This window comes from Arachis ipaensis, chromosome B5, assembly GCF_059453495.1.
Source record: "Arachis ipaensis isolate K30076 ecotype BB chromosome B5, ASM5945349v1, whole genome shotgun sequence".
NCBI classification, from domain to species: Eukaryota; Viridiplantae; Streptophyta; class Magnoliopsida; order Fabales; family Fabaceae; genus Arachis; species Arachis ipaensis.
The window spans coordinates 37,704,868-37,731,212 of record NC_142440.1 but is presented as its reverse complement, the minus strand read 5'-3'; the positions used below and the strand labels follow the sequence as shown (position 1 = coordinate 37,731,212).

The window sequence follows — 26,345 nt, the reverse complement described above, 5'->3', positions numbered from 1 at the left end:
TAAATTTTAATTTTTAAATTTTAAATTTAAATAATTGATATAAAATATAATAAATAATAAACTTAAATTTGTTTAATTAACAAAAGTGTAATACTTCTTATTTAGTAAGAAGCATTTAAGGACAAGCATATATGGTATGAATATGTTTTATTTCGCATTTGTTTCGGCATGGGGTGACTTTGTTAATATATAGTTTGTCATGTTGAAAGGCTAATTAAGTAAATTATGGCAATTACAAAAGATGCAGGCCCTTATTGAAGAAACTATATTCAGATAACTTAAGTAGCAAACATTTTTATGTTCTTTTACTTTTTATTTTAATTTTAATTTTTACAATCTTGGACTATTCCCACTGCTGCTCCTGGCTTCTTGAACTTGCATTGAGTACTGCAGATTCCAAAGAACATCCTCTATTGAAGGGCGATTAATAGTGACCTTGCTGAGGCAATTGATGGTGATCTGAAGTGCAGTTCTCACAGATTCATATACATAATTTCCCCTGAGGGAAGGATCAACTATGAGCCTTGGTGTTGATGATGCAGCTTCTGACAAACCTCTCTCCAACTGAACATCATTAAACATTGTTACTAAGTGTATTATGATTCTTAAAATGTGATGTTATTTCATTAAAGATTGACTACGGATTAATCTCTATTGTTGGACTAATAATTTTGTGCTTTTTAGTTGTTCCACTCTGTTGTGTTGAGCTTTTTGTTTCAAAAGAAAAAATTTCAACATCCAGAATAAAATGTTAGTTAAACATTTAAAACAACCTAAACATGAAATGCGAGAATTTGATTATTATAAAGAGGTATATTAGTTATCCAGGAATGATACGATTATATAGATGTTTAACAAATATTTATGCAAGATTGAAGGATCTTATGATTTATGAGCTTGAAATATCTATATATAAAAGTATTTGACTTAGAGCAAAATATGTCCTTCATGATTAATACCTCATCTTTTAGCTCCTCTAATTCACCTGAAGATGTAATTAGCTTGCCAGTGATTATTTGAATTAGAATGACACCCAACTGATATATATCTTCCTTTTCTTCATTGCTGCATCTAAAATAAGTAATAACACCATATTTTAATTGGTTACATGATACATTAGTGAAAAATAAATAAATAAACAAAACTGTAAAAATATATAACATAGGTTTAATTATTCTGTTAGACTTTATAATTTTTTTAAATTTTTAATTAGATTTTTTAGTTTAAAGTTTTATAATTTAGTCCTTATATTATATATAGATTTATAATTAAATTTTTATTAGTTGTTAGAAGAGGTAAAGTGGGATGGGAACGGAAGCGCGGAAGAGATGTGGAGGGAGATGGCAGAAGTTATTAGAAGAACAGCAAAAGAAAGTTTTGGTGAATCTAAAGGAATAGGACCAAAAGATAAGGAGTCCTGGTGGTGGAATGCGAGTATAGAAGAAAAGATAAAGATAAAAAGGGAGTGCTTTAAAGAGTGGTCTTTATACCGCAATGCAGATAACTGGGAAAAATATAAGGCGGCTAAGAAAGAGACAAAAGTGGCTGTAAGTGAAGCAAGAACAAGAGCATATGAGGGTCTCTACCAGTCTTTGGGCACGAAAGAAGGAGAAAAAAGTATATATAGAATCGCAAAGAGCCGAGAAAGAAGAACGAGAGATTTGGATCAGGTTAAGTGCATAGAGGATAAGGATGGAGAGGTGTTGGCTCAAGAGGAGAAGATTAATGAAAGGTGGAAGAGCTATTTCTACGAGTTATTTAATGAGGGATAGAAGACTCTTCCGAGCCTTGGTCGATTATACACAAGGGAAGAAGATCAAAACTTTGACTACTATCGAAGGATTCGAGACTTCGAGGTAAAAGAGGCTCTAAAGTAGATGAAAAATAGCAGGGCAGTAGGACCTGATAATATCCCGATTGAGGTTTGGAAGGGTCTTGGAGAAAAAGGCATCAACTGGTTAACCAAGCTTTTTAATGAGATTTTAAGGTCAAAGAAGATGCCTGATGAGTGGAGAAAAAGCACCTTGGTACCTATCTACAAGAATAAGGGGGATATACAAAGTTGCGGAAATTATAGAGGGATTAAACTTATGAGTCATACTATGAAGCTATGGGAAAGGGTGATAGAACGGAGGTTGAGAAAAGAGACACAAGTAACAGAGAACCAATTTGAATTTATGCCAGGCAGATCTACCACTGAAGCGATATACCTATTAAGAAGGCTGATGGAGAGGTATTGTAGTAATAAAAGGGATCTACATATAGTGTTTATTGATTTGGAAAAAACATATGATAAGGTACCAAGGGAGGTCTTATGGAAGGTTTTAGAAAAGAGGAGAGTAAGGATCGCATATATTCGGGCAATTAAAGACATGTATGATGGAGTCACAACTAGTGTGAAGACTCAAGGTGGTGTGACAAAGGAATTTTCTATTGGTATAGGATTACACCAGGGATAATCCTTAAGTCCATACCTTTTCACATTAGTCTTGGAAGTACTCACAGAACACATCTAAGAGTCTATGCCATGGTGCATGCTTTTTGCCGATGATATCGTCCTTATGGGAGAGTCAAGGGAAGACCTAAATAAGAAGTTAGAGTTATGGAGAGAAGCTCTAGAAGTATATGGTCTGCGCATAAGCCGTAGCAAGACGGAATATATGGAATGTAAGTTCAGTCTGAGAAGGGAAAACCCCAATATAGAGGTGAAGATTGGAGAAAACATCATACGAAAAGTTAAAAGTTTTAAGTATCTTGGGTGCATCATACAGGATAATGGAGAGATTGAACAGGATGTAAATCATAGGATCCAAGTAGGTTGGTCAAAATGGTGGAGTGCATCTAGTTTTATATGCGACAAAAAAGTGCCTTTAAAACTTAAAGGTAAATTCTATCGCACCGCTATAAGATCGGCTATGCTTTATGGTACGGAGTGTTGGGCGGCTAAAGGGGAGCACGAACATAAGCTGAGTGTGGCAGAGATGAAGATGTTGAGATGGATGAGTGGTTATACGCGATTGGATAAAATAAGGAATGAAGATATAAGGGAGAGAGTTGGAGTAGCACCCATTGTGAAAAAGATGGTTGAATCGCGTCTAAGGTGATTTGGACATGTGAGAAGAAGACCGATAGAACATCCAGTCAGGAGGGTGGATGAGATGGAAGATGGACAAAGGGCGAAAGGCAGAGGAAGACCTAAGAAGACCATCCATGAGGTGGTCAAACGAGATCTACATGTAAACGGTCTCTCTGTAGACATGATACATGACAGAGCACAATAACGACGTTTGATTCATGTAGTCGACCCACTTAGTGGGACAAGACTTTGTTGGTGTTGTTGTTGTTGTTATTTTTCAGATAAAATATATATTTATTTTTAGAATAGTTTATAATTTATTCTACATCAATCACAAGAATCATAAGGACCTAATTAAATATTTCAAAAAAATTATATTTTTAACAAAAAATAATATATTCAAACACAAAAATTATATTTAAAGACCTAACTAAAAATTTAATGAAACTATAAAAGCTAACAGAATCATTAACTCTATAATATATTGACTAATACCTGCCACTAACACTGGGAACACATTGTTGATTCTGTCTCCTATCAACGCCTTTCTGAAAATTTGCAAAGAAAGCTTTTGAGTGAAGGTTAAAAATGAGATAGTAGATGAATACATGGTAAAATTACATGCTTAACAAACCACCCTGGCATCATAACTTATAAGGGAGATTAATATCACATTTTACAAAATAAAGGGGTGTTCAAGTTTCATATAATCTAAACCCAAGAGAGATTAGTATATAATTTCAAAAATAAAATAGTGTTGTGTGTAATACTGTCCAACTATACAGGAGAATAGGAGATCACACTCATGGAAATATATATGAATGAAAGAGTTGGTCAAATTAAGTATAATTTGTTTCTAACCTTTGATGGCAATGGAATACTGTATCCACTGACTTTTGGATTGAGACTATTATCTAACAGAATGTTCTCAATCCTTAAATTGTTGCCATAGATGCCAGGAGTAATTCCTGTGTGTAAGAACTGGATTCCTCTTGCAATGCCTATGCTTATTGCCATTCTTTGTGGCCATTTCAGCGTTTCCCTTCTTATCCTATCTGTCAAATAAATTTCCATGTTACGCTTTTTTGGTCATTCAAATACACCCTCCACTCGCATTACTTTTGGTTATCCTATCTATGATCATTGTATCTAGATGGATTTTGAAACATAGCAAACGAAATAGAGGTAGTATCGCATTTAAAATTTTTAGAACTATTTCTAGAAAAAGGAACCGCAAAAGAATAAACTATCATTTATAATTATAAAACTTTAAAATGCGGACAAATTTAATTATAAATGAACAAAACTAGTTATACTCATGAAAAATGGTTTTTATGTGATAAAATGTACTAAAATTTTAATTTCATTTGTGTAAATTTATGAATAATTTAAATTTTTTACGGATAAAAATAGACAGTTTTTCGTCATTCATAATTACAAAATTAGTTTTGTTTATTTATACATAAATTTGTTAATATTTTAAATTTTTATGAATAGAAATAATAGTTAATTCCCAAAAGACCAAAAAGATACTAAAGAAATAGAGGAAGTATTTGCGTTTAGTATCGTGTGTGTGTGTAAATGCTTACCTGTAAGATGGTCCCTTAAGGATGACAAATTTGGGATGTGCTCAAATACAATGAAGATTGTGCTTCTAGTTTGGGGATGGTCCTGACAAGTAATGAAGCAATGTCCTAAAACACTAACCAAATTCCTATGCCTTAAATTTGGCAACACCTTCTTCAAGTTCTGCATACTGTTGCTGTTCAAACTCTTCTGCTTTACCCTTAAACGGTTAACAAGGACCATTGAACCATCCATGAGCTTGCCCTTATATAGCTGTGTAAATATAACAAGAGAAAATGGCATTAAAAATTGGTCTTGAGGGCTCAATATAGACTCACAGACAAACACTTCATATTAAATATTGTTTTTACCTGTCCCTGTGATCCTTCTCCTATTAAATTTGATTGGCGAAAGTTGTTTGTTGCATCTCCAATTTCATCTGATGTGAAATTGCAATATGGTGGCAATCCAAGTGCTGCTAGACTCATTCTTTCAGTAGCACATCCTATTTAATTTCCGAAGGTAAAAAAAAAATAATTCGAGACTAAGACTACAGTTTATGTGCACAATAAAAATTAGTCACCAGAACAGTTATGAGATACGTAATTGACATGGGCTAAGGAACATGTAAACCACCTCTTGAGGAATGAAACTATGATAAAAAGTTAAAAACATTAACAAAATAAAAAAAGAATAATAATAACATGTGCACAAATTTTTTTTTACCATACTTGCAACAATTTTTGGTCCTGGATATAGATTGATGTGAAATTTATCAGCAGCAGATTTGTTATCAATGATATCCTTTTTGGCACTTTTTGCTTTGTACTTCTTCGAGATGAACAGAATGAGAAGAGCCACAAGCCCAGCAACTCCTGTAGCAACTCCAAGAACACCAAGAACTAGGCCTAGATGAATCTCTGACTCCTCCTTCCGGCCTCGAACTGGTGATTTAGCCGTCAAGGCATCCATCACTCCCTCGCAATATGAAGCAGGATACTGATCACTCAATCTCATTGCTGACACACAATTCCTCGAATACATTATGGTTCGATTCGATGACTTGGAAGCGAAGCAAGATGGCAAGTTTCCTGTTAAAAGGTTGTATGAGACATCAACAAAAGTTAGAACAGAACCACAGGTTGTGTTCAGAGAGAGTGAGCCGCTTAATTGGTTTGATGCCAAGTTTAAGTACTGAAGAGAAGGAAGAGAGAACAAAAACAAAGGAATGGTTCCGAAAATTCCATTGTTAGAGATGTCAAATTGTTGAAGCCTTTGAAATTTGATGAGTTCTGAAGGAATTTGGGATGTGAAAGAGTTGTTTCTTAAGATAATCTTCACAATGTTCTTGCTCAATGAAGGGAACTCTGGGCCGAAACCATTGAAGCCCAAGTCGAGTTCTTGAAGAGAAGATAGCATTGTTAGATCAGGTATAGTTCCATTGAGGAGATTATGAGCAAGAACAAGACTCTTAAGTGTCCTCATAGAAGAAATTGATGATGGGATTTTTCCATAGATGAAGTTTGAGCTTAAATTCATGGATTCGATCGATCCGAACCGGTTAATCTCAGATGGTAAATGACCCCACAGACCAAGTGAAACCAAAGACAAAGCCTTCAAATTTGAAAGCCTTGACAGCAGAACTAAAAGTTCATGAATTGAGAATCTTTCAGAAAGAGTAGGAGCTTCTTGATCTTGATGATGATGACTCAAAGAAGAACCTCTGTTTCCAATAATGGTTAATTCTGTTACATGGCCATTGGAGCAGAGAATCTTGAGGGTTGATGATGGAAGGAGGAAGCAGAAGTTGGTGGTGAAGTTGTTCCATGGTTGAAGAGCTTCGGGGTATTCTAGTAGCTTCTGAACTTGGAGGAGGATTCCGCTTTCAGTTGGTGTTAACTGTGCACTTGGAATTGGAGTTAGAAGCACAAGAATGATTGAAATTGTTGCAGGGAACAAGAAATAAAAAGAAACCCAGAACTTCTTCTTCATCATATCTCTCTGATTCTCCTACAAGAACTTCTGTAGCAAGAAAAGAAAATCTGTTAGTCACAAAAGGCATGGTTACCATACCTGGCCTGTTAATCGTATACATTTATTTTCTTGTTTTAGTAATCATGGAATCTTATATACTAATCTATTATATATTATATATATAAAAGTAGAAAAGTTCTTTTTTAATTTTGTAACGATGGTTATGACAAGAAATTAAAATAGTATGTTTGTTTCCTGGGAAAACATGTGAATAGAGAAGATTCAATTTACCAGCAATGTGGAGCAGGTAGGGAACATTAGTGAGAGAATGTGGGATGCTAAAAAGAGTGAGATTTCATTGTCACAGTAATCAGGGAATTAGTTACCACATGATATAATATAAGAAAGAAAAGAGTAGTTATTTATGTATGTGGAAATGGATAGGAACATGTTCTGATGATGTTCAGTGTTCTGTTGGGCACATGACAGTGGAAGAGTTCACAGGAAAGTCACAGTCTTGTTCAGATGCTACGCACTCCATCTGCTTAAACTGCAACCGCGGGTTTGCTATACTGCCACGTAAGACTCGGTAAATCTAATGGCATATTATTAGGTTATCTTAATGCATCTTTTTTCAAAGTATTTGAAACCTAAATTTTGCCAAAATTTTCCTCAATATGAAAAAATGTGACATTTAATATTATATTAAAAAAATGTGATAAATTTAAATTTAGGTTAAGTAAAATGTGATACACATTATATCGCATTCTTTATCAATTTAAAATATAATAGAACTTAATAGATATAGCCATGAGTTCTTCACAAGCAACAAATATAAAGAACATTACACTCTTAATGTAGTCTTTCACTTAAAAAAAATTATCATTTAAATATTAGAATTAAAAATAAATAAAGTTAGATCTAAAAATGTTTAATTATTCTGTTGGTCCTATAGTTTCATCAAATTTTTAATTAGGTATCTATTTTTTTTTTAATTAGACTTCTATATCATATCAAATTTTATAACTAAATCTCTACCGTGATAAAAATATTAGAATTAATAAGATATTCTATTAAACTATAAGAAATATTCAGTCAAATGTTAAGTATATTCATCTTTTTGTTTAACAGAATATTCTGTTAATTCTAACGTTTTTAACACGTAGTATTTTTTGTATTTGTTATTAAATTAAATACTACATTATGCATATCGTATTTCTTTATTAGTTAGATTGAGAAGATTAAAACGTTACAAGATGTTTGTTGCATTCTTTGACATTATCTTAGGACAATTTTTAAATATCACATTTTTGTAACGCTTTTAAAACATTTTTATTGTTATAATTAATTTTTTATTTTCCTTTATTTAGGTGAATCAGCCTAAATTTTGGACAAATTTGACACCGATATCATCTTATATCATACTCAAAACATGTTCTAAAATCACTAATTATATAGAAAAATGTTATGCAAGTTGCTCATTATTAAACATGTTTTTGTGAGTTCAAATTCATTATTTCTTATTATCAAATTATATATGTCTATTATATTTTTATCATTACAGATCCATATATTAGCTTTCGAGGGCATATGCCCTCGATTGAAATTAAAACAAAAAAAAAAGCATCGGTAATATATAAGTAGTATATTATATATATGCATGTAGGTATATATATGCCCCATAAAAAAATTTATGTAACTATTATTTTATGCATTACTTTATATATATTGTTTCTTCTAATAATTTTTCTTTTAATTTATCACTGTGTGGCATATTAATACATGGGCATGATATACTAGATTCAATTTGGTGCATTTAAGATATGTTCTTGCATGAATAAACGTAGTATTAATAACAATACCAGGTGTAGGACCTTCGGATCGTTGACTTTTTATACTAGTCCTGTATCTTAATATTAATGAAAGTAGATCTTTTTCAGTGAAAAAAAAAACTAGATGGTATTTAGTGTTTAATCTAACCGTTTATTATTCTCTCTTTTATTTATTTTTGGTCCCACTTATATAATTAAAAATAAAAAATCACACTGTATTTTATCAAATATTAAAAAAATTAGAGAAAATCCATTCCCTAACATTAACTACCCAAAACAAATACAATATATATGATTTTAATGAATTTTAAAGAATTTTCTCATAACACGAGTGACTCACTATCATAGACTCATAGTGTGAGTATCATTTCGCCACGGTACGGTATCATTATCTATTTATAATAATACCATCATCATAATTTTTTGATGTGTACTATAATAATCTATATAGTAGGGAAATAGCAGAGTTTTGTCTTATATCATAGCAGCCCACCACACAATAATAATAATAATAATAACGATGATGATGATTTATCATTACTAATGAAATGGTCTAACATTAATAATAAGATGCAGTGCAAATGTACAAGAAGGTGTACACTACAAGAAATTACTAGAATAACGATCGATTTAGCGACTGATTTTGGTGGTCGTTAAAATTTTGATCGCTAATTAAAAAATAGCGATCAATTTCAGTTAAAACAATGGTCGCTAAATCGATTGTTATTAGTGACTGATTTTGTTGGTCGCTAAAATCGGTCATTATCTTAACAATTAGCAATCGATTTAACGACCATTGCCTTCGTGATCGAATTAGCAACCAAGCAATTTTTCATTCTGTTTTTTTATTGGTTGCAAAATCGGTTGCTAAATTAAAAATAGCGACTGATTTTGTGACCAAGAATCTTAAAGACGTTATTTCTCTTGTTTTTGTTGCTAATTTGGTCACTAAATTAAAAAATAGCGATCGATTTAGCGACCAACTTTATTCTGGTTATATAATAAATTTAGCGGTCATTAATTCGGTTACTATTAGTTACCAATTTTGTTGGTTGCTAAACGACCAATTTTTTTATGGTCATAAAAATTTTATATCGATCGTTAAATCAGTCGCTATTAGCAACTAATTTTTTTTATCGCTAAAATTAGTAGCTATTTTGATAATTTTTTGTGATGGTATAACATATACACATATATTATATGAGATAATGTTTTTAAGACTTTAAGGTGAAGAATAATCTTAAATGAAGAGTGATGATTGTACTTTTTTATAACCAAAAAAAAAAAATAAAAAATAAAAACATCTTGTACAGTACACAATTTTTTAAATAATTAACTATAATCTTCAATTTTTTACCCACCTTCCTCAGTAGCCACACAAGAAAAATATCTACGGGACTTAGTTTAATAATGAAAACAACGTAACGAATATTATTGTTCTTAGCTTCTCAATCTTTTAGCCGACACTATCTTTATGGAAGTGAATATTACTATTTTTTAATTATTCTTCTATTATATGTCATTTTTAAATTACAATAAATTCTTTTTATTGTAAAAAAGTAAAAAAATGAAAATGAAAAAGAATATAAAATTTAAGAAAATCATACAAAAAATAACAATATCAAACTTAAAAGTGCTAATATAACTTTTGTCAAATTTGCAAATATATATAGTTAATTAATTACTTTTTAATTTTTTGGAAAAATAGATATATATAGGGTATAATTTTTTTAATTTAATTTTAATGTGCGGTTAGTGTAAACTATTTTTATATATGTATTAAATTACATAGTATTATATCATTAAAAATAACTATTATTTTTATTATCTACATAAATAATTATCTAAAAAAACATATATAATTATACTATATATAAAATATTTTACACTATTAATACATCAAAATTAAATTCTCTTATACTCAAAACTTCAACTATAAACGATTATACTAAAAAGAAAAAATATCCGCTACTCCAATCTTTCATCTATATATAATTATATACTTTTATATTTTTGGTGCATTATATTTATATAACCATACAAGTGTAGTTACGTTCCCATAGGGCCCTACGCATAATAGAATGCAATTAATTACCTGGGGGTATATATGTGCTTCCTATATAAGTGTAGTTACTTTCTATCTGTTTTGGACTTTTTTTTAAATAAAAATTTTGATATGTCAATAATATAAAAAATTTTAGTCAATTATTCAATTAAATTAATATAATAAATACATTTTTAAATAATAAATTTAAAATTAATTACTTTTAATAATTTGACAATACACTATCTAATATGTAAATTATAGATTTTCATTATTGTACTTGAAATTCTCTCTCACTTAAGCTTTAAGACACTTTAATCTCGATACGTAAGTGCAATTTTCTCGTCTTTTATCATTTCTTTCCCTTTATCTAGGACTGAAATATATATTCATCTTCAAATATGTTTGCTAACATTTTACTAAGTTATGGATACTTTCATAGATGAAACAGCTCATGCAAGATCTATCTCTTTTTCTATCTTATGAATTTGTACTGCTGGACCTGCACCAAGACTTGGCATCAAAATTTGAGTTTTTGGAATTTAGTGATTGGGAGATTGTGTCGGTAGGCGAAGTTATGTCATATCTGGCCCAAGGATTGATAACTGCAACATTAATTAATACAGAACACTTGTAAAAATAAGAAAAGGAAATATTCAAACAAATATTCCTAACAATATATATATCTAATATTTTAACAAGAGAAATTAGATTTCTTTTAGGCTAAATATTCAATAAATTAGGGAGATTTAAATAGTTTAAATTTTTTACTAGAATATTAGACATTACCTGTATTATTAGACATAAACAATTTATTACAACAAGAAGATATTATTATTAGCCGTAACATAATTCGTGAAACATTCTTTAATGTGCCCTGAATTAGATACACCTAATTTTCTATTCGTGTTTATGATAAATTAGAAATTTTAAACAACCAATTAGCTGCGTCATGTCATGACTTTATATAGATCTTGCTGCCATAAAGATTTGAACTTTGATTTCAGTATGGCAATTCATGTCTGCCCATCTAGGCTATTCATCATTTATTATGGATAGAAAATCTTGTCAATATCTTTCTACAAAGTTAAACTCAAATAGTTTTTAAAAATTTGGTCATTTGTACCTAAAAAATTATTTAAAATTTTAATTGCATCATAAATATTTTCGAACTAAAAAAATTACATCATGCTAGTTTTTCATTATTTTTCGTTAAATTACTCCTGAAGTTGTAAGTATTCCAACACATATCCTTTCAATCTAAGCACATATTTCTATATGATGCTAGAAATTTTTTATAATTAATATAACCAATCTCTATTAAATAATAATTTCTTATAAATTGAAAGAAATAAATGATGAGGATTAAAGAATTTATATAAACTAAAAATTTTGAAATGTTTTTGTTACTTAAAAGTTAACTATTTGATATATCAATCAGTATCTTGAGATTATTATAATGTAAAATAATATCTCTAAGGACTCTTGAATCTTGTACGAATCTTTTTCATCTACTAAATATGTATGCAAAATTCATATGTCGATCACATAACGCCAAAGACATTAGTTAATATTGTTGGTGGATCTCAAACCTCAAATGGGACCACACAACTTAAAAAAAAAACAAAAAATAAAATAAAATAAAACAAAATAAAGTACGGAAGGAGAGAGAGATTATGAACTCTCACTCTTTTGAAAGAAAGAAACGAAGCAGAGAGCTTCGACGGAGAAAAGAAGAAAAATTAGGAGAAATTGACATGTCATTTTGATCTGATTAAATCGGTAAACTTGCTTTATTTCTTATGAAATTTTAGTATGTTAATCCTGGTGTAGAGATGAACGCTAAGATACAACTTGCTAGTTGTATTATCTTTTCTTTTATCTGATTTGAGATATCCACTTTGTGGAGGATTTATGTTGATTCCATCAGTTTTGATGATGTATTTTGTTGATTGTTGAGATGCCCTAGTGCCACTAGAAAGACTGATTGTATACCCATTATTTTGATAGTAGAAGATTTTACTGGACTAGGTCCTGTGGATTTTTTGTCCCTCTTTTGGGAGTTTTTCCACAATAAAATTCTGGTGTTTAATTATTTAATTTCTGTCATTATATTTGCTGCTTGGAGTATCTTTGGTATTACCTATTTAATCACACAGATCGTGAGAAAATTAGTTTTTGGTGCTTTCGCTGTTAGACAGGTTCTTATTGAACCTCAATTTTTTCTACAAAGTGGTATCTAGAGCTCTGGTTGTTTATCTCTGTGCTGATTAAATCGAGAAAAATACTCATGGACCAAATATGGTCAAATTGAATTCCCAAAATTATTTTATTTGGAAGACCCTCATGGAAGATATGTTGTATAGTAAGGACTTGTATGATCCTGTGGAGGGGGATAAATCTAAAGGTACCAAATTCGATATTGAATAGAAAAGGCTGAATTGGAAGGCAGTTGCTTTGATTAGGCAATGGCTTGATCTTAACGTGTATCCATATGTTGACACCGAAACAAATGCCGAGAAGATGTAGAAGAAATTGAAGGAGTTATATGAGAGGAAGAATATGCAAAACAAAGCATTCTTGAATAGGAAGCTTGTCAATATGAAGTATATTGAAGGTAAATCAATGCCGGAGCACTTAACATTTTTCAGGAGACGGTGAATCAATTGACAAATAATAAAATCACTTTGAATGATAAGTTACAAGATTTGTTGTTGTTGAGCTCTTTGCCTGATAGTTAGGAAGTTCTGGTTGTCACACTGACTAACTCAACTCCAAATGGAAAGTTGACGTTATAGCAATGGTTAAAGAGAGTATGTTGAAAGAAGAAGAGAGCGAGCATTGATTAATGCCACTTCCTAGTCTGAAGCACTTGTTTCAGAGTCACGGGGGAGAAGTCAAAGTAGAAAACCTCACAGTTCTAACAAGCCAGAGAGTCGAAGCAAGTCAAGAGAAAAGTACAAGCCAAGAAAGGAGTTTATTTGTCATCATTGTGGTAAGCTGGGACATATCAAGCGGTATTGTAGGTTCTTGAAAAGAGAATAATCAAGGAAAAGAAACGAAGACAAAGATAAAGATAAAGATAAAGAAACTGCCGCTATTGTTTATGAAGATGTTCTTATCACATATGATGAAAATTATGTGAATCTTGTCTATGATAATTCTACTTGGATTATGGACTCTGGTGCCTCATGTCATGTCACTTCGAGGCATAAATTTTTCACTTCCTATATTGCTAGAAATTTTGGCAAGATCAAATTGGGGATAAAGGAGTATATGTGATATCATTGGTATGAGTGATATATGGCTTGAAACCAACATGGGATGTAAGTTGTAGTTGAAGAATGTTAGGCATGCGCCAGAGATGCAGTTCAATCTTATTTCAGTGAAGACATTGGATCAAGAGGGGTATTACACTTCCTTTGGTAGTGAAAAATGCAAGATTACCAAAGGGACTCTCATTGTTGCTAAAGAAGACAATAGTCTCATTACTCTCTACCGGTTGCAACCAAAGTTGTGCAAAGAAGAGGTGAGTGTAGCTGATGATTCCTCTTCTAATTTGTGGCATATACGTCTTGGTCACTTGAGCGAGAAAGGACTAAGCATCTTAGCCAAAAAGCACTCACTTTCCGTGAAAAGGTACAACTTTAAATAAGTATACTCATTGTTTTATTGGAAAGCATGCTAGAGTATCATTTCATATTTCTGGACCTCACATGTTCTAGATTTAGTTCACACTGATGTTTGCACATGGATGCTAAGACATACACTAGACGATGCATCATACTTTGTTACTTTTATTGATGATTATTCTCAAAAAGTGTGGGCTTTTGTTTTGAAATCTAAAGACCAGGTGTTCGGTATCTTCAAATACTTTCATGCAAGTAGTGAAAGAGAAACAGGAAAGAAACTAAAATGTGTTCAAGCAGATAATGGTGGTGAATACAGGGGGTCTGTTTGAAGAGTATTGTAAAGGACATGGGATCAAGTTTGAGAAGATGGTTCATAAGATTCCCAACATAATGGAGTTGCAGAGAGAATGAATCATACTATCAATGATAGAGTCGAGTGTATGCTCTCTCATACAAAGTTGCCTAAATCCTTTTGGGGTGAAGTGATGAGGACTGCAGTAGATCTGATCAACCTTTCTCCTTCAGTTCCACTAAATAGTGATGTTCCAGAAAAATTTTGGAGAGAAAAAAGATGTCTCCTATAGTCACTTGCGAGTGTTCAGCTGTAGGGCTTTTGATCGCATTCCAAGAGATGAAAGGTCCAAACTTGATGGAATGTCAAAGCAGTGTATCTTCATGAGTTATGGTTACGAAGACTTTGGTTATAGATTATGGAATTTGGTGAGCAAGAAAATAATTAGAAGGCAAGATGTGATTTTTTTTTGAAGACCAGAATATTGAAGATCTTAAAAAAACAGATAAGCCAACAATAACTGTTTGACATTCTGCTGATGATGAACCTGGTCCTTTCACTAGACCTCCTATTGATGGGGGAGATGTACAAGTTGATAATGATAGTGATGATTTGCATGATGAACCTACACCTTAACCTGAGGTGCTAGATGCAGAAGTTTCACCAGATGTTATAGTTCCACCTGAACCACCAGTTGAGCCTGAATTGAGAAGATATACTAGAGAGCGTCACCCCTCTCAGAAATACTCTCCTCATAAGTATACGATGGACACTGAGACTGGGGAGACAGAGAGCTACCAGGAAGCTATGTCTGATGAGCATAAGAAATATTGGTTGAAGGCCATGCAAGAAGAAATAAAATTCTTGCATGAGAATCATATGTTTGAATTGGTGATGCTACCAAAGGGTAAGAGAGCATTCAAGAATAAATAGGTGTTCAAATTAAAAGCGGATGAAAATGTCTTACTGCCAAGGTACAAAGCTCGATTGGTTGTGAAAGGTTTTGAGCAAAAGAAAGGTATTGATTTTGAGGAGATTTTCTCTCCAGTTGTGAAGATGTCCTCTATTCGAGTTGTGCTTGGATTGGCGGCTATCTTGAATTTAGAGATTGAGCAGCTTGATGTCAAGACTGCATTCCTTTATGGTGACATAGATAAAGAAATTTATATGGAGCAACCAGAGGGTTTCGAGGCTAAAGGAAAGGAGCACATTTATGCAAGTTGAAGAAGAGCTTATATGGGTTGAAGCAAGTGCTAAGGTAGTGGTACACGAAGTTTGATTCCTTCATGGAAGGTCATGGGTATAGTAAGACTTCTTCTAATCATTGTGTGTATGTTAAAAAATTCTCTGATGGTGATTTTATAATTCTCTTGCTTTATGTTGATGACATGTTGATTGTTGGTCATGACACTAAGAAGATTGAAAGTCTTAAAAAAGACTTGAACAGATCCTTTTCTATGAAGGATTTGAGTCCTGCAAATAAAATCATTGGCATGAGTATCACTCGTGATAGGAAGAATGTTAAACTGTGGTTGTCACAGCAGAAATATATTAAAAAGGTTTTAGAGAGGTTTAGCATGAGTAATTCCAAACCTGTTAGTACTCCACTTGCTAGTCATTTCAAGTTGAGTTCGCGGCAATGTCCTACAAGTGAGAAAGAAAAAGCAGAAATGAAGAAGATTCCATATGCATCTGCGATTGGCAGTTTGATGTATGCTATGGTTTGCATCAGGCTAGATATTGCTCATGCTGTTGGAGTTGTTAGTCAGTTTCTCTCTAATCCTGACAAGCAGTAAAGTGAATTCTCAAATACCTTAATGGTACTTCCAGAGTTTGTTTATGTTTTGGGAGTGGCCAACCTGTGTTGGATGGTTACACAGATGCGAATATGGTTGGGAATCTTGATTTAAGAAAGTCTACATCTGGTTATATGATGACTTTTGTAGGGAGAACTGTGTCGTGGCAATCTCGACTTCAGAATTGTGTTGCTTTGTCTACTACAGAGACAGAATAATTGCTGTTGTTGAAGCTTCTAAAGAACTCTTGTGGATGAAGAAATTTCTACAAGAGTTAGGCATCATTCAAGAGAAGTTTATGTTATTTTATAACAGTCAAAGTGCTATCCATCTCAGTAAGAATCCGACGTTTCATTCTAGATCGAAGTACAAAGAGGTGAGGTATCATTGGATACGTCAAACGCTTGAGATGAATTCATATGCACTTGAGAAGATCCATACTAATGATAATGGTTTAGATATGATGACTAAGAGCTTACCTACAGTGAAGTTTGATTCTTGCAAAGAGAAGGAGGGCCTAGTAGAGCAGCCTATCTCCACTTGAGTTAGTGACAGGAAAATTTGTTGGTGGGTCCTCAAACTTCAAGTGGGGGCCCACACAGCTTTAAAAAAACAAAAAATAAAAAAATAAAAGAAAGTGGCTTATAGCCATAGAGGGAGTGCGAGATTATGAACTCTAATTCTTTTGAAAGAAAGAAATGAAGCAGAGAGCTTCGACGGAGAGAAGAAGAAAAATTAGAGAAAAAGGACATGTCATTTTGATTTGATTAAATCGGTAAAATTGCTTCATTTCTTATAAAATTTTAGTATGTTATTCCTGATGTAGAGATGAACATTAGGATATAACTTTCTAGTTGTATTGCCTTTTCTTTTATCTGATTTGAGATATCCACTTTGTGGAGGGTTTATATTAATTTCATCAGTTTTGATGATGTATTTTGTTGATTATTGAGATGCCCTAGTGCCACTAGGAAGACTGATTGTGTACCTATTATTTTGATAGTGAAAAATTTTATTGGACTAGGTCCCGTGGATTTTTTGTCCCTCTTTTGGAGATTTTTCCACGATAAAATTCTAGTGTTTAATTATTTAATTTCTATCATTATATTTGCTGCTTGGAGTATCTTTGATATTGCCTATTTAATCATACAAGTTGTGAAAAAATTATTTTTTGGTGCTTCTGCTGTTAGACAGGTTTTTATTGAACCTCAATTTTTCCAACAGATATTTTACTCCTTTTTTGTTCGGTATTTTAATTTATTTTTTTTTAGAAACAGCCATATCTATATATGTTCTATCTAATGCTCCTAGACAATCCTAAACCAAAGAATTAAAGTGTTAAGACTAATTCTATACACAATTATTAGATAATACAAAATCACTACCTCAATTATTTACTAGACTTATCTTGAACCATTTTCATCTGGTATATATGTAGTCATTTAGAACTGGAAGATCCTTTGCAAATAATAAGCTTTGGACACATATGATTAAGGATAACACTTTATTAAAATACCGACTTTATTGTTTCTCCTAACCTATAGAATCAAAATTGAAGTGTGCAATTTTTTTTTATAATGAGCTAGTATATTATTAAAAATGTAATCACCTACTCAGACATACTTACATGATATTTATCACCTAATCCATCCTAAACTTTAAGTAACTCATAATCTTCCTAAGACATCTACACTCATTTTTAACTTCTAAATACAATTTTTATTATCCTTCTTATTATGCGATTTAACACACTCCATCTTAATTATTTTTCTATTAAGAGTCAACAAACATCTTTTTCTCCTATTTCTTAAATAAAAAAATTTAAATATCAAAACCAATATTGTAACTACCTCATAAATCATAAAATAAAAAAATATCTAAATTATTTAGAGCGGTCCAATAGTTTATTTTTTTCTAATTAACAGATATAAAATATAAATTATAAATTATTATAAATTAACAAAAATACTAAACATAATCAGAAGCAATAAGAACATACAATAGTAACAATATCCACTAATTATTTTATTTTTAAATTTAAACAAATAGCAAGAGAAAAATTCAATACATTTATTTTATTCATTCTTTCATTAGAACGAAATACATCAACATATTATATAACAAATACTTTTTTACAAAAATAATTGAAAAAAAAAAGTGAAAATAGGATGGATGGGTTTTTTGAATGTACGGACTTGAAGAAATTTATAACAATCAAGTTGTTTAGAAAAGATTAGGAGTTCAAAAAATATTTTGATGCTATCAACACATTGAGCAACAATTCACAACATTATTATAGAAATTTGAGATTTTATCATGAAATGTGGCTCTTGTCATATATATTTTTTAGATTTACTAAGAGAAAACGCTGAATATAGTTGGATTTAGCGTTAAAGTTAACGATAAGTTTATCTGTGAATTTATCAGCAGATTTGACAATAAATTCATCAGTTAAAAATATTATTATCAAATTCGATTTTGTGATGATAAATTTATCGATAATAATTAGAGAAAAAAATTGGCGCGATCATCACTGCTGGATTTAAGGGCGAAAAAATATTCAATAGTAAGGTAATTAACTGAAACGCACTGTTTTGGACACATGTTGTGCATTACCGGCAAATTTTTCCGACGGTAAATTTGCTGATAAAATTGACCCTAAATTTGAATTTGTGGACATTTCTCCTCCATTTCCGCAACATCATCAATCTCATTTTTCTCCTCTTTCTCTTTTTCTCTCACCGTCAACGCCTAGGGATGAAAAAAAGTCAGGCGACCTACTAGGAGCCTACAGCTTGGCCTAACTTGATAGAAAATTGGCCAGTCTAAGTTCTTTCGAAAGCCCAGGCCTACAAAGATATATGTAGAGTTTTATTATACTAGTAAACATGCAATAGGAAGGGTTTGAACTTGAGTCTTCTATAATATTAAAATACTTTTTTTCACAAAGTCATTTGTCTCATTAATTATATATGTGCATTTTTATTTATTAAATTATATTTTTATTTTATAATTTTGAAAATTAAATTATACGTTAAATTTAATTATTTATTTTAAAAAAGGTCTATTGACAGGCTTTAGGTCAGATCGGATTTGACAACAGGTCAGACTCAGTACTCATTAAAAAGTCTATACTAGGCTACAGGTCAAGCTCATGCTAATATACTCTATTACAAGCCTGACCTGTTTTCACCCCTATGACAATGCCCCATCGCCACTATCCGTTGTCATTTCGCTAGTCACCACCACCCTCACTCACTTTCATCGCCAGTCACTATCACTGCCTCAACATTGTTGCATCCTGTGCCACGCTTATTCAATAGCATCGGCGCCTCCTGCTCCACGCTCGTTTATCATCGTCGCGGCCTCCTCCAATCGGTCTTCCCTCATCGTCGTTGCGTCCAATGTAACACCCTAACTTTTAGCACCTCATGATCGTACTAAAAGTCTAGGCGTTACGTACCTCTAAACCTTTTAATTCTATACTATCTTTATTTAATATTGAGCATTTGCGAATACAAACCGAAACCTTTACTTAAGAAAACGAAGATTCTTTATTTTAAACTACTAATCACAAAGGTATATATATACTCACATAGCATTAAATATATAGATTTATTCAAAGATCATCAAATACAAGTCCTACCCCTCTAAAAACAAAAAACAATAAACGACGAGGAAAAAATAAATTCTAACAACTCAACTCATGATCATAATCTTCTATGCTCTTATAGCTTCGCACTAAACCTTCGCACCTGTAGCTGAAAGGGGTGGAAATAGGGGGTAAGAATTGGGGAGTTCTTAGTAGGATTGGGGGTAGATAATTAGATTCATATTATCACAGTTCAGACATTCGCAGCCCGACACAGGGAGTCAGAACAATAACCAGTCATAGAAGTTCAAATTAACAAGCAATGAAAATCACAAACACACACAAGAAATCACAAACAATTCACAACACCGAACCAAATGCAAAATATGCAAACAAGGATAATGCATGCCTAGTCCTATCGCAGGTAATAAGCTCATTTGTCGGTTTCGATCCGCACCCGACGCAATCCAACTCGCAAGTCGGATAAGGCTTTCCAGCGACATAACTTCTGCAAGTTTCTACTTCTTGCGGGCGCTGATTCTCCAGCTAAAGTATGTCGAACATGACCTCTACAAGTATTTTTAGGCACTGATTTTCCAGCTAAAGCATGTGTCCCCTTCTCCTGGAAGCCATTCCATATTTACGGGCGTCCCCGCACAATCACAAAAAAGGCCCACAGCTTATTAACATCTATCCTTTGGCACCTTAACCATACTATCGTCGCCCTCTCGTGACCTTTCGATAATCACACGTGCCGATTTATCTTCTCTTTTTATTTTAAAACCAAAACCACCTCTTTGTGGCATTCACCAAAACCTTTAAAACAATTTCACTTAAACCAATTCTTCTTCCAAAAGACAATGGAAAACCATTTATTAGTTAAACCCCTCAACAAGGCCTTTAGACTTTAGGGGAGCGACAACCAATCTCATTTTCTTAAGTTCATTAGAAATCCTTAACAAACTTTGTTTTCTTAAATTGTATTAATCAAATAAAGTTTCTAAATCAAATCAAAACCAAATCTTACAAATCAAAAGTTCCAAACCAATTTCAAAACCAAAACCAACCCCAGTTTTATACTTAAAACTAATTCTTTAATTTTTTCCAAGACGTCACAAAACGAAATCATTCAATCAAAAATTCAATTACTTTTAAAGTTCACTAAAACTCCTCCGTATGAAATTCTTAAGTAAAATTCAAAATATAAGCCCTTTTCATATTTAAATCAACCATAAAACATAATACTTTTCTTAAATAAATTAAAATAGTAAAATAATTATTTTCTAAATAGATCAAACTCAAAACATATACTTTTCTCAAATGAATTAATATCAAAACATTTATAAAATCAAACCAATTAAAAATTCAACTGCTTCCAAAATCAAACCATTTTTATATCTCAAATCATGTCATCAATTCATCAATTCATTTCTTATTAAATCTCAATGTCATCATCAAATCTCACAAATTTTACTTGATCACCAACAATATTCCAGCCCCGAATTCATCAAAATAATTCGGTTCTTGGCTGTACTTAAACTAACCGAATCGCAAACTAATCACAAATATTAATATATCACAAAAATTAAACATAAATTCAGTCAAATTCAATCAACAATCAATCATAACATCAATTCACTTATTCAATATACATTTATTCATTGAGAATTTATCGAACCCTACCTCCATATGAAATTAACGTGTAGAGAAAAAGGTTACGAATACTTTTACCGGATTAAATTTTTTATTAGAGTTACAGATCTCAAGAAATCGAACGGCAAAAGTTTACGTGCCATAGAATTCTTTTTTTTTTCTCTCACGGTTTCTTTCTTCCTTTTCACAAGGAATGCGTCGGTCATGCATCATGCATGAAGGAAAATGAATTATTATTGATGATTAAGTGAATAAGTGATATGTAGGTGTTACTTAATAGGGTTGCTGAGTCAGCGATTCAAGTTATAAATATCTTAAACGAATAATTATGAAAGCTGGATATATTAAAACACAAATAATAATATATATGAGTTACTAATATAAATGAAATTAGCAACATAACGATAAAAGACATACGGTAAAGCATTAGCAAAGCTAAGCTCACTGAAGAATACCAATAATAATATTAACTAAACTTTATTTTAATCAAAGAGAATAAAAAATATTAATAATAGCAATAATAATTTATCCTTTCTCAAAATATCTTGTTATAATAAAAATTATAAAAATTTTTTAATTAATTTAAATTTTAGTTATTATAAAATCAATTATGCAAAATATCTTATTATAGAAAAATTATATAATAACCTTAATTTAACTAAATTCAAATGATAATAATTATAAAAGTTAATTTAATTTTGCCTAATAAAATAATTTCTAAGAAATAATTCAGATTAATAGAATAAATATAGTTAAATTAAACTTTAATAATCATAAAATTCTATTTAATTACTTTGGTAAAATAATTTTTTTTAAAAATAAAATCTCAACAAATATAATAATTCATAAATAACTTAACTATTTAATTTTTAAAAACTTAGGATGTTATATCCAACAAAATTGTCAAACCACTAGTAACGTTGTCGCCACCTCCTTTAACATCATCGCCACTCATCGTCGCTGTCTCCCATAGCTTCGTCATCGCCGCCTCGTCATGCCTTCCTTCTATTGTCGTCACTTTTCGTTTGTCGCCACCTTCTGTACTAAGTCATTTTTTCTGATTAGTTTCTTTTAAATTTTTTTCAATATTTAAGGTTTAGAATTTGTTCAGTTGTTTGAAATGTTTTTGAAATTGTTAATCTTCGAGAGTTTGTATCTCTATTTGATCAATTACTTGTGCAATTATTGCTGAATTTTTTTGTTTGGAGGTTTAGGGTTTGTTTATTTTTTATGTAAGTGTTTAAACCTCTCATTGTTTGGGTGTTCTTGGAGTATTTAATTATTAAAAATATTGGAGTTAATTTGGGATGTTGTTAAATTTATATTATTATGGATTATTTTTGTATTATGATAGAGGATTAAGTTTTTCTTTTTTTATTAAATAATTTAGAACTGATAATGTTACTTGTGATTTTTAATTTTTCATTATGCGGTGGATTGTTTTGTTGGAAGTTTAAAATTTTGTCTGTTTTAAAATTTATTTTAATTTTACTAGCACAAAACCTATTCGATGAAATTTATTTGATGCACTGATATACAGCATTGTAACCTTAAACAGAAGGTCATGGATTCAAATCTTAGATTGGCTGCTTAAATCTGTATTTTTAAATGTTAAGTAAATCATTTATCTTTGATTCATTGTAAATTTGTAGTTTAGCAGCTTCATTGATTTGGAATCATATGATACTATTGCGATGAAACTTAAAGGAATGTCAGATGTTATATAGCTACAGTGGGTGCCTTTTTATTTTATCAATTCTCATTGCTGAAATACTGTGCTGGCGATTCTTGAGGATTTAATTTTTTGGTAGTTTTGTAATTTGCAAGTATCATAAATAGTTTGGTATGGTTGATTCTTTATGTAATGTAGTAGCATTAGCATAACCTAATCTCTAATGCTTGTTAGTATTACTCTTTCGGTTTCTAATCTAATTTTATTCAATTTTTGTAATTGAGAGTTTGATACATTTTAAATTTGATTTTTCTACTTAATTGAATTCTCTTATTTTTTTAGTTTTAATAATAAATTTTGATATTTAAACTTGGTTGTAAACTTTTAATTAAAAATTATAGACAAATTATTATAAAAAGTTATAAAATTTTAAATTTGTTAGTTTAGAAATTATTAAACTTATATATTTAAAATTATATATTTTAAAAAATATAAAAATTAAAATTTAAGTTTACCGTCGAATTTATCTTCGGTTAAATTCGATGGTAACTATTAATTTAATTATTAATAATAAATAATATATTACTGTTAAATTTACCGAGAGAAAAATCCTACAGTAATAAGCTTCAAAATTTTGTCAATTATAAGTTTATATCCACTGCTAAATTCGATGATAAATTTGACTACTTTTTTGTAGTGATTTTTAAATCATATAAAAAAAGAAGTAGACAAATAGAAACAAAATAGTTTTAATAAATAGAAAAATAAAAACAAAAAGAAGAAGCAAGAAGAAGAGAGACAGAAATATACCTAATTATGTGACTAAGAAAAAGAAGAATAGGCGATTTTCAAAAATTGTGACAAGAAAAATGGATAATTAACTGCTAAAATGTTGTTGTTGGATTAATTTCATAAAGACAGAGATAAAGAGAAGGTAGAAGGGAGTATTTGGGAGTGTTAGTGTTGCAAGTGTGAGGAGTATTGAAGTTAGTCCCACATCAAAGAAAGCATGGAAGAGTGAGGAGTTTATAAGATGAGAGACCCATTAATTTAACACCTTAAGGTTTTGAGTTGGATGTGGTGTCTTCTCATCTTATGTTCTCTCACTTGATTCCTCTTCGAATTCTCTCCGGTTGTCGAGATCTCTCCACGGTTGGCCCAACAAGTGGTATCAGAGCTTCGGTTCGGTGGGATTTATTCTTAGTATGCTCTGTGGTTGCAGCCTAGTCTGACCTTCCACATCAGAAAAGAATTTTGTCCTGTGGCTTGAGGTTGATCTTTGGTTGGCTTGAGGTTGATCTTTGGTTGCTGTTGTTGTTGCTGGAAGGCAGTGTGACACTGTGAGAGTGCAGTTTGGAAAGATTCTGGCTAAGGAAAGACTTGGTATTTAAGTGTGTCCATTGTGACCCACCTCTCTTTCCTGGGGACCCTTCCTAGTGCACGGTTGAGTTATACTATTCCAGTATACGGTTGCAACAATGTCAGGATATTCAAGTGCTGTGAAGCTTGAAATAGAGAAATTTGATGGAAGAATCAATTTTGGCTTGTGGCAAATACAAGTCAATGATGTGTTGATACAATCAGGTTTGCACAAGGCGTTGAAGGAGAAGATCTCTGGTTGCTCTCTCTATGAGAGAAGATGATGTTCTCTAGAAGACAAGAAGTATCCTCATGGTATTACCGCACTGCCATGAATAAGGATGAGTTGTGGCAATCGGGTCCACAATTGCACACGGGCATTGGTTGGCGTTGAGATGCAAGGTGTGTGGCGGAGTTAGGTCGATGGCTGAAGAACTTCCAGGAAAAGCCAATTTGGAAGTTGCACCATGAATTTTCAGCAAGGTTTCGATCTGTACCAAGGTGAAATGCTTGGAGTGGTCTAATTCCAAGTGAGTATACTTTCATGGTGGAGTATGATAGTTCTCTGAACTATGATTGTCGGTATAGACAATGGCAGCAAAGAATTGTCGGTGTTGACAATGGAAGCTGAAGATGTGTGACTATTTCAATCAAGGTGGAGATTGTTAGGATTTGGTTGAATTAGTCCCACATTGCTTAGGATAGCAAATGGAGTGGGTGGCCTAGGCTATAAATATGAGGCTAAGTTCTCCATTTGTTTTTGCACCAGTCAGAAATACTTTAAGCTTGTATCTGATTTTTCTTTTCCTCTGTACTCTTTGATTAGAGAGTGTTGTGAGGTGTAGTTAGATATTTGCTTTGAGAGAGTGTGGGTGTACTGGGGTGCCGGTGAGAGAAAGAAGTCTATGTGTTGTAACAATTTTCACATAGTGATATTCTCTGGTTGTCATTTGACAACGGCCGTGGTTTTTTCTCCGGTAATTGGAGTTTCCACGTTAAATTCTTGTGTTGTGATTGTGTCTATTTTATTTCTCTGTCAAAGGTGTTTTCTCAAGGGGGAATGGTGTCTTATTCCCAACAAGTGGTATCAGAGCCGATGGTTTAATCGGTCTGGTTTAAGGAGTATTCAAGGTGAAGCATCGAAAGTCTTCCCGACAAAGGTGGTCCGGGCGGCGTGTCCCGCGGTGTTTTGCGGCGGTGTGATGGACGAATACTCGTGGTGGTGGAGGAGCTAGAAAGAGGAGGAGTTGATGCTTGATGTGGAGGCTCACACTTGAGGGGGAGATTGTTAGTGTTGCAAGTGTGAGGAGTGTTGAAGTTAGTCCCATATCAAAGAAAGCATGGAAGAGTGAGGAGTTTATAAGATGAGAGACCCATTAATTTAACACCTTAAGGTTTTGAGTTGGATGTGGTGTCTTCTCATCTTATGTTCTCTCACTTGATTCCTCTTCGAATTCTCTCCGGTTGTCGAGATCTCTCCACGGTTGGCCCAACAGGGAGGAAGACGGTGTTACAGAGACAAATGAACATTAGAATTTTTTGATATGAGAACAAAAAAGGGATAATTAATGGTGAAAAACTAACAAATATGTATTGGTAAAAAAAATTCATTAAAAAAATCTGTATTCACCTTGTTAAATTTCATGTCTATCAAAATCTTTTATAAAAAAAAATAACACAAAAATAAAAAAATTGGTTATATCTCCATCTTTAAATATTAGATATTTACTATTCATATTTTTGTATTCTGTTCTAAAAAATAAATACAACCTAAGTGTTCATATCCTGGACCAAGCTACACGGTCTGGGTTGGATGGAGACAAAGTGACCAACTTCTTGCTAGGTTGGTTGTCACCG

General features: G+C 31.9%; 1 protein-coding gene across 2 annotated transcripts; it reads right to left on the bottom strand.

The window, feature by feature from the left end:
* Positions 1-254: 254 nt before the first annotated feature.
* Positions 255-7,045, bottom strand: LOC107643531 (putative LRR receptor-like serine/threonine-protein kinase At1g14390). Of its 2 annotated transcripts, XM_016347210.3 has the most exons (8): positions 6,908-7,045; positions 5,374-6,664; positions 5,014-5,147; positions 4,666-4,915; positions 3,938-4,131; positions 3,572-3,624; positions 960-1,071; positions 255-564 (listed from the first exon to the last, which is right to left on the bottom strand). In XM_016347210.3, the coding sequence occupies exons 2-8, from the start codon at positions 6,635-6,637 to the stop codon at positions 331-333; spliced, it is 2,241 nt and encodes a 746-aa protein (XP_016202696.1). In that variant the 5' UTR covers positions 6,638-6,664; positions 6,908-7,045; the 3' UTR covers positions 255-330. The 2 variants fall into 2 exon arrangements, with proteins under 2 accessions (XP_016202696.1, XP_016202697.1); XM_016347211.3 differs by lacking the exon at positions 6,908-7,045 and having other exon boundaries at positions 5,374-6,841.
* Positions 7,046-26,345: the final 19,300 nt, after the last annotated feature.

Excerpts from the sequence above, each read along its gene's own strand:
- LOC107643531 (XM_016347210.3), bottom strand. The coding sequence starts at position 6,637 with ATGATGAAGAAGAAGTTCTGGGTTTCTTTTTATTTCTTGTTCCCTGCA. Across the intron at positions 4,916-5,013 it reads GAGAAGGATCACAGGGACAG|CTATATAAGGGCAAGCTCAT; the intron begins GTAAAAACAATA and ends ATATTTACACAG. Across the intron at positions 4,132-4,665 it reads CTTAAGGGACCATCTTACAG|ATAGGATAAGAAGGGAAACG; the intron begins GTAAGCATTTAC and ends TTTATTTGACAG.